The sequence below is a fragment of the Epargyreus clarus genome, unplaced genomic scaffold, assembly GCF_041222505.1.
Source record: "Epargyreus clarus isolate Ecla_fem2 unplaced genomic scaffold, WU_Ecla_fem_2.2 ptg000007l, whole genome shotgun sequence".
NCBI classification, from domain to species: domain Eukaryota; kingdom Metazoa; phylum Arthropoda; class Insecta; order Lepidoptera; family Hesperiidae; genus Epargyreus; species Epargyreus clarus.
This window is the reverse complement of record NW_027332215.1, coordinates 26,686,811-26,703,402: the sequence shown is the minus strand read 5'-3', so window position 1 is coordinate 26,703,402 and position 16,592 is coordinate 26,686,811. Positions and strand designations below refer to the sequence as shown.

At 37.5% G+C, this 16,592-nt stretch overlaps 1 protein-coding gene across 1 annotated transcript in view; it reads left to right on the top strand.

The window, feature by feature from the left end:
* Window positions 1-16,592, top strand: part of fry (microtubule binding protein furry) — a 156,029-nt gene that overhangs the window by 116,622 nt on the left and 22,815 nt on the right. The window contains exons 31-43 of the mRNA XM_073075401.1: window positions 762-885; window positions 1,496-1,671; window positions 4,611-4,727; window positions 5,102-5,271; window positions 6,788-6,883; window positions 6,984-7,172; window positions 7,486-7,652; window positions 9,038-9,296; window positions 9,660-9,782; window positions 10,742-10,848; window positions 11,459-11,671; window positions 15,400-15,597; window positions 16,212-16,391. Coding sequence (XP_072931502.1) covers window positions 762-885; window positions 1,496-1,671; window positions 4,611-4,727; window positions 5,102-5,271; window positions 6,788-6,883; window positions 6,984-7,172; window positions 7,486-7,652; window positions 9,038-9,296; window positions 9,660-9,782; window positions 10,742-10,848; window positions 11,459-11,671; window positions 15,400-15,597; window positions 16,212-16,391 — 2,119 coding nt within the window. The remainder of the gene's footprint in view (window positions 1-761; window positions 886-1,495; window positions 1,672-4,610; window positions 4,728-5,101; window positions 5,272-6,787; window positions 6,884-6,983; window positions 7,173-7,485; window positions 7,653-9,037; window positions 9,297-9,659; window positions 9,783-10,741; window positions 10,849-11,458; window positions 11,672-15,399; window positions 15,598-16,211; window positions 16,392-16,592) is intronic.

The following is a 16,592-nucleotide window of genomic DNA, read 5'->3' as shown; positions in this document are numbered from 1 at the left end:
AATGTTACGTAACGTGTTGTAAAAAAGACCCCCTCCCCCCCCTGCAACGCATCGTAACGCTTAACAAGACCCTCCCTCCCCCTCAAATTGCGTTACGTAATACTTGAACGCCCCCACACTTGAAAATAGACCAAGACACCCTTGCAACAAAAATTCAGCAATATATTAATACTAGTATTAATTATGGTAAAATATTAAAACGCGCCGTAGTCAGGGGAGCTTAAGGCCGCTTATTCGAAGAGAAATTGCCATGACTTTTCTTGTCATCTCTTTCTCTCTAGTAGAATGTCTATATGGGTTGAAATATGTCTTTCTCATGCTTTGTTGGTATTTAGCGTAACGAAAAAATTCTAAGTTTATGCTTGGAGCCGACATTGAGTATATAGGATGACATGATATGATGGAAGATTTGATCTTAAACTCCTTAGATCAGATGATGCACAGGTGCCTCCATCATAAACTATAGCTGTCAGTCATTTATTGCTTAAGTATACTCGAATGTAATAGGGTCGCTGAGCAGAGACATATAATAATAAAATTGACCTTCAGCTTCTCAATGCTGATGATGCAGACTTGCATCCAGCCTTACCTGTAGGAGAAACTCATGTACTAAAAAAAAATTATTAAAATATTTTTTTACTTTGTAGTGTCATACTAATTGCTTGTATTTTTTTGTAGTTGTTTTTTTGAATTTTGAAATTCATGCTGACGAAGTCCCCAGCATTATTTAATGATTAAACATCTCATTTCCTTGTTTACAGCGGTGCAAAGACGGTGGAGACGCCGAGTGCGCGTGCGCAGGACAAGCGCGCGTCGGCGCCGCCGCCCGCCACGCCGCCCGCCGACGAAGAACCCGCGCCGCCCTCGGACGGAGATGCGACTCCGGTAGGCACTATAATTTTATCAATTTTCTTTATGAACGTAATCTATTTAACGCATATTCATATACTACTAATAATATATTTATGTAAGATTTTTTAACATTTAATACTTGGTACAATATCATAAAAGATACATTTTACTTACGTAAACAAGCGTATTATAAGACAAGTAATATAAATGTGTGGTCTGATATAGCTCCATCTTTCCACGGTGCATTAGCGTAAGGCGTGTCTTAAAGAGTTTCTTTGGCTGCGTTTTCGTTGTAACGAAAATACCTTGCCAAGTGGTAGTAATATTGAAATAGAATAGTGTTAAGAATCTTCTTGAAAGGAAACATTTCTTTCTCATAAGTAAACGCACGCACGTATACTTACTCTCTTCTACGCCCATACACATCTTCTCATATACACAGACCCACACATACGCACTCTTTTATACAAACCCGTATTTTGTTTTTCATTTCTGTTTACGTCAAAAATATGAGAAAGCGCCGGTTCCTGAAACACAGCTTCGAATTTCTCAGGGAAACGAGAGGTGTACCTACTTAAAATTTTCGTGACAATAAAATGTGAAAGTGATTACAATGTATTATTCGTATGTGCATTGTTTGCAGACGGGCATGTGCGGGGAGTCGTCGACGGCGGGCGGCAGCGGGCCGGCGACGCCGCTGGACGCGCGCGCGGACGTGCCGCAGCCGCGCCCGCTGCCCATGCCCGAGTACGGCGGCTTCTTCGCGCTGCTCACCGAGTACCTGCCCGACACCAACACGCCGGTATCCGGCTTCCACAGGTCGGGTGTACCCGCGTTTATACTATACACGCTCTGCTCGCTATTTATAATAACCATTAATCGTAGTTTCTTATTCATTAAGTAGGTGGGTGACTCTTCGAAACAGTGTGTTTCCGACTCATACGTATGGCTCATTTTTCTGTCTTTTAATATAAATAAACTATAAATAATAAACGACCAGAAGAGCAGAAATGTACCTTCGACGTATGTGGTTACCTACATACCAGATATCGTTAAAACTTAATGATTTTATTTATATTAAAAAGTAATAAAAAATAACCTATACGAAATAGTCGAAGATCCTTTGTTTCTAAGAATCATATAACTGTCGTTTTAATCGAATAGCTGTAAACGAGCTATTACACCAATAGTTTCCGCAAAAACATCTAAATCCATATAGTTGTAATATAATGAATTACAAAATACCGTAAATATAAAATAGAAATCATATCAGATTCGATTTAACAAGAATGTCCCGAATTCGTAACTGCCAGTAATTGTTATTCATAATTGTGATTCATAAATTTGACTTATGATTCCTAATAGTACTGACCTTTGGAATTTGTCGACAGGAGACCCTAATAAACCCAATGTGTGCCTGGATTCCATACTTGCATTTGATAGACGTTAGATGCCCAGTTTGAAACGTAGACGTGAATTTCATTGTAGCTTGGGAATTCAGAAACAAGTATAGTTTTACATTGAGTACTATCGCCCGTTGTCTATAATCAATCTTTCCAACGTTTTACTTGCCAAAGATCGAAATGAAAGTTCGATTTTTGTCGGGAAAAAAATGCATCGATTGATTATTAATAACGGGAAAATGATGGCATATCCGGTCTAACGACTGAACTCGTTTCGGAATTCTATAATTGGCTGTTAATTCCACATGAGCAATCGTTGTTCAAATAACATAATAAGCTTGTGTTAAGTGCGTTTTTACACTAACATTAGGATTTCCTGCATGTTCTACACATTGTTAACACCTCTGACCCTTTTGCTTAAAAGTTACACTCTCTAATTTATACTTTAATTAATTACGCTATGTTGCAATCGTTCTCTATTCAATGTTTCCTCCGAACTGAAAACGTAGGAAGAAATTTATCTTTACAAGATTAATATAATACTTGGGGACCTGGTCCTCTAAAATCAAATTGACATCCTGTAGCTGTTGTTCTTTAACATTTTATAATTACTTTTCTTGCCATTATGTTAAAAAAATTGGTCAACATATTGCTATTATTCTTCACATTTCATATTTAAAATTAAATCTTAATATACATATATAATACATAAAACATTAAATGTTCAACAGATCTTACTGCCCTTTAGACGTGTGTTATTTAACATGAATAAACTATAGTCGTAAAAATGAACTTCAATACACCATGAATGACGATTGTTCAAATCGATTTCCTAAAAAAATCAGAAGATTATTTTGTTTTCTGTTTTCTCTAGGTATCGTTATCAAAATTTATTGCAATTTCAATGAAATTATATAAGGTAAAAGGTAATAGTATTAGTAAATTTTGTTATAAAATAATTATGTTTACTAATAAGTTACAGATATGTAAACATGCTAAACAGTTAGACAATAGCTATTTCCATTGCTTATGTGGTTTCATTTCAATAAAAAATGGGACCAAAATGAAATAACAGCAATACAATGATAAGTAGCCGCGAAAACAAGAAGTAGGCCTCGTGTTAGTGCATAACTGTGTATGAATGAGTTTGCTTGAATTTGCTTTAAGAAAATCAGAAATGTAGATGTAATCCAATCTTTTATTGCAACATACTCTCAATTAAAAGCTGCGCTTATGGATTTAACCAGATTAACACAAATAAATCCGAGAAAACAAACCATAACATTAGTGAAAACGTTAATTTAGTTTAGATAATATTAAATGGACTCGTACGCAATTTATATTATTAAGTGTTTTACGAAGATTTTGCAGCATAGTTCTAGTCATATAAACGTGTGAGTTATAAAGGGAATGATAGAATGAAATTTAATACAGAGAATAACTTTAAATGACGTTATAAATTACGCGTCACGCCGTGTGACACAGATATTCTATCATTCCTCGCTACTAACATAGACGTTTGTTCGCAGTAAAATCATACAATGAAAGTATTTTCTGTTTCAGTGATGCATGCCATGGATTATTAACCATGTATGCATAAAAAAAATTTAGTACATGTATATTATTTGTATTTTTTGTTTGAAAATATTTTTGTTTACAGTCTTACTTAAACTTTTCTTACGACACTTCTGCGTTCTAATTTCTACTGTGTTAATTTCGAGTGGCTTACTGTTTGTACTGCAATTCTCCCAAACTACACGTTCGTTCGTTCTACCTCGCATGCTTGTGTCGCCTTCGTCTTTTCCTTTAATTTCACGTATTTATTGACGTTTGCCTAAATGTTCTCTATTTTGTACTTTGTTAATGTTATAATAATATGTTACTTATATTAAGCTTCTATGGAAAGTCTTAATTTCATCGGTATTAATGGTTGGTTGGTGTGGTGATTGTCATTGTCGTCGAGTCGTTGTCGAACCTCCTCACTAATTCAGCTTTTATAGGTTTTTTATTCATTTATGACGACTATTTATTTATAAATTTGAAATTATTGGATTAAAATAATTACATACGGTTGTAAATTTGTTTAACTGGGTAAGAGCTCACTGTATTGCTACAAAAAAATCCCTTACTGATGCCAGAACAAGACATTTGTCTCGTATTAGACACGAGGTATTTAGCAATTAGTGAAATAGCAAATACACTTATCAAAGTAACACATACGGTGTGATATATTGGTATTACCAAAGTAAGTGGCTCCTCGGAGATTGTCTCAATTAAACGCAGTAAATATTGTTCAATATCAGTTGGCGTTTATTTATTAAATCTATATGATCTATAGATGTAACTAATATATAGATGTAACGTGGCGGTGATGCTGCTCTGCGACGTGGTGTTGGACGGCGTGGAGCTGGACTGGTCCATCCACGTGCCGCTGATGCTGCACATCGTATTCCTCGGCATGGATCATACGAGGTTTGATATATTTTTCTGTAAGAAACTAAGTACTTTACATCAATATTTATGTTAATAAGTTTCTTCTAGGTATGTTTAGGTACAGCCCCGACGTTGACGGATACGTTATGTGTTGGCGGCGACAGGAATGGGACTATTTTGATTAAAACTTCATTTTTATTTATACTTTACGTTCGATTTTTATCTATAGTTATGTACTTATTAACAGAGGACCGAATGTTTGAGTTTGAACTGATAATTTCGCTTAAAAGAAATAAGGTAATGTTAAATAGCAAAGTAAAAGAAAGTGCTCAATTTTGTGAAAAAAACATATTAGGCACTTTTATAGAGTGAAGTGTAGAATCGATAGTGATTGTTGTGACGGTGCGGTGCAGGTGGATAGTGCACCAGCACTGCCGGCAGCTGCTGCTGAACCTGCTGGTGGCGGTGGCGGCGCACCACGACCACCTGACGGTGGCGCGCGTGCTGCTGGCCGCGCGCTCGGCGCAGCTCGGGCTCGGCCTCGCGCCGCCCGCCATGCCCGTCATCACTCACAACTTCACTGGTATTTTTTTTTAATACATATACGAGTAGCAGACGAGCATGAGGGTAAGTGGCTACCGCCGCCCAGTTAGGTTTGAGAATCTTTATTTCTCATAAGACTTTTACATTGCTTAGAATGAGATACTTAAAAATAATTATAATTATTAACTAATTCTGTAATCAACCCCAGATAAGATTAGATTCCTACCTGAGGTCGGCCACAGATGCGACGCTACCCCTGGGGGCTAAACTGAAACGCCTCGGAAAAGTATGTCTCCCTTACCACACCCTTAAACCAGAATACAGCAGCGCCTAACACTGCTGTTGTTAGGCAGAAATAGGTCTGGCGGTGGTGTCGTCAGAATCGAAACACTAAGGGTTCAACCACCAGTCCTTGACCTGTATATATACATTTATTTTGCAATATAATAAACAATATTATTATTTTTATTTCAAAGAAGTAAATAAATAGAAGTAAGCAAATAAATGATTTGAATTTAAGCCAAAAGGTGCAGCCATCGTGGATTTTAAACGGTTCCTGTCAGACAGTTCTCGTCTAATATTATCATAATAGAGACCACACAAAACATGTATATTGTTTATGTATTGAACAGCATCGGTGTCCGATAAATCCATTTTCTCGATGGGTTCTGTCACGCCCCTAGATTGATAGCAGTTGTTGTGATAACACACTTGTTTGCCAATAACATTCACGTGGTTAGCACGCGGCCGGCGTGGCACACGTCGCGTCTCGGAATGCATTCTACCCTTGAAATAGTGTGACAATTTTAATTGCATTGGTCATTTGTTAGATATTTTTTTTAAATGCTTGGTTAAATAAGTTTATCCCTAGTACTGCTAGAGTTAATTAAACATTATATCAAATACTAAAATACAATCTTACTATGAAGATAATATAAACAATACGTACTCGTATAAGTACGCATTCGATAACTGTATTTATTTTGATAAAAATATAAGGAATCTAGTATTATGAATACAAAAAAAACCCGACTGGTTACAATTTTGTCGAATCCAATGACACTTCATATGTTAAATTGCGTCAGGCTTTTCTCCGTAGGGAGTGCCAAAAATTAGACATACATAGACAGACACCTTCCGAAAACATTACCTTTCGCAGTCTGATACAAATCAATATACGCTTACTATAGTTTTGGATTGTTACACGCACCAGATATTACTAACCTGTAAACCCATATTCGCGATGACCCTGTCCACCCTCTAGATTGATAGCGTTGTGCGATGTACCACTTTTGTTTGTAAACAAGGGTGCTTAAGTCAATTGGTTGCGAGGGTCACGTTTGCCCTCGCCAAAGCCGACCGGATTCCGCCATGGAATCATCAAACTACGTGTTTGGTTGGATATTTGATTCTTTTATTACTTCTTAAACTTATCTTTTGGAAATTCGTTGGGTATTGAGGGTAATTCGTTTGAATTTCCATTTAGTATTAAAGAATGCTATCTTGTTTACATTGCTCAAAAACAAAAATATTGTCTGATTAATAATGTTTTTAAGAACCTGACGCAGTATTTGATGGCTATCCAGTATGTGCGCATTCGCCGCGTGCGCATGCGCGCTCGCTCTCTTCTGACCCGCAAATAACGCCTGAAGGTATGTACTGTTTCCGGAATATTAAAATTCGAACAATAGCTTATATAAGGTTTAATCTCTATATATATACTATGGTGAATTGTATTTTTATTTGTATTAGCTGAAGGTGACAATTACCCGTCGTTACCGGTAATAGTGACCGCGGAGACGGAGGCGGAGCGCGAGGCGACTGCGGAAGCGCCGCCGGCGGAGTTGCCCGTGGCCGACGTCATCAAGTCAATGGTGCATTACCTCGCTGGCCGGCCTACGCACATGCCGCTGTGGCAGTATGAGGATATCACCGCTAAAGGTTATTTTATTATTACTGTAATAGTAATTCCATTAGGTATATTCTTAATTTTGTCGTGTTTAGTTACTTAGAATATTAAAACCGATATAATAATCGTAGTTATATTTGAAAACGATAAGCTCTGCAAATACCTATAAAATATCGCCATATTTAATTTTTATATGTATTTATGCGACACATTCGTAAGAAGTATTAATATCCGGAGCATTTCTAAACTACATATTAGTTAAATGAACATTAAACGTTGTTTAAAGACGTGTGATAGTGTTCCTGCAATAGTAGAGTGAGTAGAGTGAGTGGTGTTTCCGTGCAGTGTGGACGCTGCGCAGCTGCCAGCAGATGGCGACGCTGGTGCGGCACGCGCTGCGCGTGTTCCGCGAGTCGCTGCCGCACGCGCTCATCTCGGAGCGCTGGGCGCAGACCGCGCTGCAGCTCGGCCTCTCCTGCCCCTCCAGACACTACGCCGGCAGGTCGCTACAGGTACTGCTCGTACTGAACTACTGACAGACGTCACCGACCTGGTATACATGTTATACACTTATAATAAAATTCATAGATACATAAATAAATACAGTAGAATCCGTTTACTATGACTCCGTATATATTGACCAACCGCTTATTATGACGTAATTACACAGCGAAGTTTGGTTTTCATATAAAATTCTTTGTAAAAAAATCAGGTATAATGACTTCCCTTACAGTGACATGTCGCCCATTGTCGATAAATTATGTCCGGACATTTAATGACCGACATGACGACATGATTTTTTACATCTTCGGTAATGTTCGTTGATCTTTGTGGTCACAAAACCTAGACTCAGATTCTTTAGCAGCACCGGAAATGTGGAAAGATTTATGTTTATGCCTACCACATGCTGTCGCCATCACCCAGGGTCGACTGGCAGAGAATGCCATTAGGCATTAAGTTTACCCTTTGCAACCCTTAGTTTAAGGTGTACAAAAATAAAAATAAAGATTATGTTGACATTGATAGCGCTCTCCTCACATCCGAAGCACCAACCGATGAAGATCTCTTACAGAACATGAATGTTAAGGAACAACTCAAAAGTGATGAGGAAGAGGAAGTCGAGGAAGAACCATTACCTACCGCAGAAGAGGCATTAAAAGCTGCAGAATTATTATCACGATTTTAATAGCAATATTGAAAATGATTAACGTGCTATTTTTATTTTTATTTATTATGCTATGTTTCTCTATCAAAATACATACATAAGTACATATTTATATAAAAAAAAGTTTTTTTTTCATGAAATGGCGTCCGCATGACGTATGACATCCGCTTATTATGACGTGTTTGTCAATTCCCTTCGATGTCATTATACACGGATTCCACTGTAGGTCATTTATCCACAAAGTGACAACATAAATTATATATGTTATTGGTACAACATACGAATACACAGATAAAATTACTTAGCGATATTTTTCTGAAGCAAATTCATTTGAGTATTTTATATTTTTTTGTTTGCATGATAACCATGGTATACGTGGATTAAACACGAAAAATAAAAACTTCGTTCGATAGCCTATCCGTAACGCAAATCGAATTATACACACGTGTGAATATTTGCCTTATTTAGTTATACATTCCATATAGTATGTATATGATTTTAGACTAATATTATCGCGAACTTGATTCATTTTTTACCTACCACGACTTATGTATCTGGATCACAATAAACAAAAGAAACGCGTTTCATGAACACTCGCTACATAATAAAACTTTTCATTAAACTACGCATACGCCTTTTATATTGGGAGAGGTTTTCATCGTCCATCATGCTATACCAATATGCGAGTGGGTAAACTCATCGTAGAATAAGGCATTGTTTCCACCCGGCTAGGTGTTCCGTTTTATCGGCGTGGCGATGACCGGGCGCATGGTGTCCGACATCCTCTCGCGGCTGGTGGAGACCGTGGCCGAGCAGGGCGAGGACATGCAGGGTTACGTCACCGAACTGCTGCTCACGCTCGAGGCGGCCGTCGACTCGTTGGAGTCTAACTTCAGGCCTCTGGACTATATGAGGGATATATTCAAGTCGACCCCCAATCTGAACAACAAGGATGGCGGGCAGCAACCCAATGGGAACGCTTATAGCGCTGGTGAGTTTTAATATTCACGTACAAACAACGCAAACACGTTTTATGGGTTTTATAGAAAGATATACCAGAATGATGTTATTAAAGATATGTATCAAAAATAATTTCAAATTAGAATTAATCATTCCACTTCTTCGAAAAGAATCGCAGACAAATGCTATTGCCTCTAATCAGTATAAACGCTGCTCATCAATCATCACTAGTCCCTTCATCCTCATTAGTCCACAAGCGCCCGCAAAGTGGACTCGTGACCCATTTTAAATAACACTGGTCAAAAATACTCGTGCACTACACAACGAGAGGGAGCATAATCGGGGACTACGAGATAAAAGCGGGCATACACAGTTTGTTTGTTGGCGGCGGCAGGCAAGCGGTCGCCGGGCGTGTGCGTGGGCTGCGTGAGCAACCACACGCGCAGCACCAGCTACTCGGTGTCGTACTGCATGCGCAAGAACAACGCGCCGCCCGCCGGCGACAAGCTGCCGCACGGTAACTGGCTCCCACCACCTAACGCCCGTTATCAGAAATCAATCTATCCCAACTTTTGTCCACCAAACATCGAAATTTCAGAATTCCTGCCCACTACAAAGTTTCAAACTCCGATCTTAGGTAGACAAAAATTGGATAGATTGATTTATTAATAATGGGCGTAAATGTTCAAGACACTTTCACACCCACACAATCACCACGTACACTCACAATAGGTAAAAAATAGTAGATGTGCTAATCATTTTTTTGCTTAATTTGTAAAAAAATGCAACAACACCAAAATGAAATTATTAATTGTAAACTTACCTTAATTACACTTCGTAACTGTATCTTTCTTCATCTTTAAAATTATATCGCTATATCAATATAGGTACATTACTTACACTGCAATCGGCCAATTATTAAAAAATCAATAAAATTCATACATATAACTGCTCAATAGTATAACACACCGTCCTCTTACATTTGGCACAACAAAAGCGTACCGACCCCTCATTTGTCATCATTACCTGTTTATTATATACGGTCAGTATCACAGTATTGCACGATTTCAGAGTTTCCTAACTAAAATAATATTAAGAAAACTTTACACATTTTATTTTGTATTATGAAATGTTATATGTGATTTTTTTTATTCGTATCTGTGGGTAATAACTTTATTATTCGGTCATTATGTACTTAATTTATTAACTCGTATTTTGTAAAAACTCGTTCACAAAATATATCAATATGTATATGTTTCTGATTTACAATATATAAGACTAATATGGGATAACTTAGGTTTTCGAAAGTAAACAAACCTCATTGTGTTTTTTAAATTTATTTATATGTATTGTACAGTTTACTGATACAATATTTTCTACTGATTTTTTCTACTGACCGTCCATTAAATTGCCCCTTGCATTTCACCCCTGTCCTTGATATATGCATACAATGTCCCCCGGCGTTGCTCGCAGCAGATGCGCGTCCGCGGCCGTGCTCGGAGGCGGCGAAGGGCGCGTGCTCGAACCTCTGCCGCTCGCGCTCCGCTCAGTCCTTGAAGCTTCTTGGAGATTCGGCAACACAGGTATTAACTTGTATTTTATTATACATACTTTACAGAAAAAGAAAAAACAAAATATGTAAACGTTATAACTATATATATTGCAAAAATTCGAGATTCATTGTTTATTTTTTCTGTTAATCGTACAAATATCAATAGTGCAATTCACGAATAGTCGCGGTAATATTTTTGGGGTACTTTTCGGTTCAGTTTAATAGTTACTAGGCCAAAACTATGCTGTTAATTTTTAAAACAGTTGCGATCTTCTATTATAAAAACTAATCAAATAATTATAGCTTAAAAGCTATTCTGATTCTTGACAATCATAATGATGTGAATGGGATAAAATTACTAAAATCGTGTAATATCATCGGTTCTTTAGAAGTTTTAAAATTTTTAAATTAATCGGACCGTTCAAAGTAGCTATTAATCGAGTACGAAATTTCCGTTACATACATACATACAGGTCAAGTTAATAAAAGCATGGTAAAAAAGAACGATTCTCGTATGCGATTGTTATAACGATTACACATATTTTTATTGCCAGCATCTATTTCATACTTAATCTGGAGTAATTTGAATAGTCGCTTGAAAGGTAGTGTAGTATCGTGTGCTAAGCTGATGCAATGTCCAGGACGACAAGCTGACGATCCTGGCGACGCTGTTCTGGGTGGGCGCGGCGCTGCTGGAGTCGGACTACGAGCACGAGTTCCTGCTGGGCGTGCGGCTGCTGGCGCGCGTGATGGCGCGGCTGCCGCTGGACCGGCCCGACGCGCGCGAGCGGCTCGACCGCACGCAGCCGCACGCCGCGCACTCGCCCTCCTCGCTGCACGCGCTGCTCTTGAAGGTCAACACTTCCTTTACATGTTGCTTATTATACTTGTTATCATTATCATACTTATAATTGCATGTTGCTTTACATATACTCCGCTGCTACTTAGTATTTTTTCAAAGTTAAATGGGTTTAGTCAACGCGTTACGATATGGTTCACTACACACTTTTGACAACATTTTTGCAACAAACTCTCGAGTGTTTTGTCGTTTTCTCGCCATGTTTCCATCATGATTCCAGGGTTCGAAGGGGCTTCTTTGTGGTTTAGACTTTTAGCCTTTCTAGCGACGGTATGAAATAATAAATTCCTAGCATTCCTAGGATTTGCACTTCGGACAGAGTAATATTATAAAGCACCTTGCATAACAATAACTACGATGCATGACAATAATAGACTTCACGACTTTCCAACGTAATGAATTCATTCAACATGCTCAAAGTGAAACTTGCTAGAAACCCACGCGGTACCATATACGAAAGGTTTCCGCGTGTTCCCCTTAACATAACCTCGTTATCATAACATTTTGATGACGTCAGATCTTCATTAACTGCAATAAAGTTCAGAAAGTTTTGTCTAGATTGTTACGACCAAATGAGTGAAAGTTTTAATAATTATGATAAATGCAGTGCATCAATATTTTGGTAGGAAAAATATATTTAGTAATACAAATTTTTAATCATAAAATTATCGTTTGTTAGCTTACTTGAAGGTAACAAATCAAAGACGTCCGAATGGTTCATAAATCTACTACTTGACTTCTAGGAATTTAACTTTTATGCAACGTTTTTCGAAATTGAACACGCATTATGTATGCGAAAGTTTTGTAAAAACATTAATTCAGTGATTATCACCAATTCAGTACCTTCCGTAGAATCACAATACAACTAGCAAGTAAATTGATAAAACATGTGCACAGTACATTATAAAGGTCAGGGTAAATAGTTAATCCTGACGGTAACCATTGCCGGCCGGCATTGAAATGCCGCCATTTGATATCCTGTCCCACAGGGAGCCATAATGAGCGAAACGTCCTTATCCTAGCAAGTATTTCTTTACATGTTAATTATAACCGAGTCCGCCACGTGTACGCAATTAGGTATGCATTAACGGTCATTGGCGCCAGGTAATTCCCTACTGTAGCGTTTTAAGTTCTCTTAAGTCTAAGCTAGAAAAATAATCTGTTGACTAGTTGATGTTTTTGTTGGTTGAGTTAAGCATAATCAGAAGTATGATGAAAAGATGTAACCAAGAACAAATTGATTTCAAATTATGATTAAAAATGCCCGATTCAATTAGATAAGAGAAGAAATTTTATTAAAAATCCGACGTAAACTATGAACTTTTCATTCGTAACCTTTTCAAAGAATCAAGCTGTAAAAATCACGAACGATCATGCAAACGATAAGAAAAAGTTCCTGTGATGCCTTTATCCCATTGATTAACTTTTCATATTTTTCCGTCTGTAAACTTTTACTCTGAAACCTTATCAGTGCACTCCGCGAGGAGAGTCTGCGACGTTTTATATAATGAACTTGTACACGTTAAACCTTGACCTTTTCTTATGTCCTTCTACCCTGTGATTCTTTTGCAATTATGTGATAATGATCTGTTATGATTCTTATACTTGGTATATTAGTCTGTCGATTTATTTGCGTGTTTTGAAGGGTGTCTTAAGCAGCCGGTAACGGTTATTGTTATACTTTTTCATATTATGAGTTTTTACGACTAATCTGTTAGTTAGCCAAAAATCCGGATTCTCATACGAAATAAAACCATTCGATGACATTCATGGAAATACAGGTGTGACATTGTTTGCAACTATATTGTATGTAAGCTTTATTTCATACATTTTCGCATACACGATTTTTTAATACATCAAGAAGTATTTTTATTTCTACATGTCTATCTACACGATTATACCCTTTACCCATCTACATATCTATCTGTGCAGCATGAATTGCCATATTGCCGTATGTGTAGATTGCTAAATCGGAAACAATGGCATAAAAGGCTAGAAGGAATTACGAAACCGATTTTGATTAAAACTAAAACTGCATTACCTGACAACCCAATCTGAAAAAATGTTTCCTTAATATGAGCTTTTCTTTAGTTCGTCATTAATAATTATTTCCCAGAATTCGATTCTTATAAGCGACACTGTCCCATGGTGGAACAGTGGAATATACAGTAATACCTCGTACCTAAGCGGTAGGTGGGACTGAACGATAGCCATATAAATCGGAGGGTAGGATTACGCATATAAATAACATCGCATATTATGCTGACTCCGCGCAACAAATGCGAACATTGACATTAATAGTGTGGGATTAGTAATTCTATAATTGGTAATCGAGAAATGCGTGTCGCTGAAACAAAAGACGAATCGACGATATCTGAAGATGTAACTCCGGGTTCGCGTACGTCGGGGTAGCGTAAGTCGAGCGTATTACTATAGTGTTCTTTTTTTTAAATTCATCTTGATCGATTCCTTTCAACTTTATTTGTGTACTTTTTGCAAATTCTACGTGGATTAGAGGTTTAGAAGTCTCAGATTTCACTATCCATGCACACTTGAAAAATTCATCCTGTATGGCTACATTAGCTACTTACCTATAGTCCGATTCATAATTAGGTGTCCAAAATTTAAACAAAGGCGTTGACCTGTCAAGAAAATACGTACCAAATGGTAGTTTCTTATTTTTGAGGATATTAAAGTAATACAATTATGATAAAATAATAATCTAAATAAATTTAGATCAATTCACATTTTTATATTACCTTAATTCCGTTCCATACAGTAATAATAACAAAATATATTTATGGTAGACAATTGAAATGTCGTCCAATCCAATACATTTTTTCTGCCGCCATTTTTAAGATGTTTTTTCATTTTTGTGATCGTTGGTCTAACTCGAATATTTTTGCGTTTTTATAGCGCGTTTGTTAAATTGTGTGAAGTTCTTTGTTTTTTGAAGATGGTAGAACCCTTTGTGGATGAACTCCGGCGGCACCACCGCCACACTTATTTCTACCTAATAATAGCAGTGTTTGGCGTTGCTGTGTTCCAGTTTGAAGGGTGTGGTAAGGGAGACAGACTTTTCGGAGATGTTCCAGGGGTAGCGGCGCATCTGTGGCCAACCTTAGGTAGGAATATCTAATCCTATCTGAGGTTGATTACAGATGTCTATGGGCGGCAGTAGCCACATCACACACATACACACACACACAGTACCATCAGATGGACTGCATACTCGTCTGCTACTCTTATATTATAAAAAAAATAAGATATTAATTTTTTGTTTTTAGTTGAGCTTGTTAAAGTTTTTGTTTCTCCTCATTTTTTTAAGGCTTATAATACCAGTAATCGCACTTTGACAATGACATTTCTTTGTTTACATTTAGGGCACCTAATTATGAATCAGACTATAGCTATTATCTACATACATCATAGTCGTAGGAACAAAGTCGCATTTAACAAATTATACCAAACTTTACAGGGCAGCCATTTCAAGTTTATCACAAACGTCATTTCACTATGAGCGTATTTCAAATCCGTCGTTATACCGACTGATTAATTTGAAAACTAAAATACATAGATTTTTTTCTGTAATGCAGTAAATATTTAGACAATATGTTATCCAAATATGATAAAAATTATATTTTGCATTTTTGTCAAATCCGTCGTTGTTCTACGACTACGTCGACATTGTATCGGTGCAACAACAAGTGTGTGCCTCCCCAGGGCTGCACCCACCCGAACACGTACGAGCCGGTGGTGGGCGTGCTGGCGGACGTGATCCCGCTGCTGGAGCTGCCGGTCATCGACCCCACGCAGTCGCTCGCCTTCCCCATGACCGTGGTGGCGCTGCTGCCCTACATGCTGCTGCACTACGAGGACGCGAACGAACTGTGCGTGCGAGCCGCCTGTCATATTGCGCAGGTATGTTACTTACATATAACATAACTTGTCTGAGTCCTTACGACGCCTCTCATTCCATTGAACTACGCTTACGAAAGGTGCGTAGGAGCGTAAGTAAATATTCACACAACTATGTATACATGTGAAATCAAAGCAATATCCGAGTGACCATAAAATAAGGGTAATAGGTAAATAACGACAGTTTTTTCTTTAATATTATTAAGTCTTCTTTTAACATATTCAAAATGTACTCGTCATGGTAAATATAAATAACAAATGTAACTACGGAGATTCAGTTACGCAAGGTAACGTGTTTTTTAAACTTATATAACTTGCTTTGTTATTTTAAATCTAACAATTACGCAAACCGATTGAGCTGAAATTTCGCTTACACACATAATTTTAATGACAATTACAGTTATCATGTGACGGGTTAATTATTTTTTAGCATCTCTAGGATATGGTTATCAAATGAAATCATTTTCTAAAAAGAGTACGAAACTAAAAATAAAGTGACTAAAAGCATACTTTTAAAAAGCTTTTTTAATGTATATTTCTACAACCGCATGTCAAATGCAAATACAAATTTAGCACTTGTTACGTCACAAAGTTTTTAAAACTAGTACATTCGCCAGTTCACGGCAGAGAAGAGCAAGAAGCTGGAGAACCTCGGCACGGTGATGACGCTGTACTCGCGGCGCACCTTCAGCAAGGAAAGCTTCCAGTGGACCAAGTGCGTGGTCAAGTACCTGTGGGACACCTACTCGCACCTCTCGCTGCAGATGCTGGCCTTTCTCGTTGAAGTCTTGGAGAAGGTATGCCAGTTGTAACGTCAGAAATATTTTGGCAATCATTTCTAGGTCAATATTCGACATAAGTTTTAAAGGGCCCCTTAAATTTTATAAGGTGTTTTATATTATATAAAAGATATTTCAAAGTATTATATTCATTTGAACTTAAGATGTTATTTCTATTATTTTTTTTGTTTGTGCGAATTATGGTTAGATTAGATACCC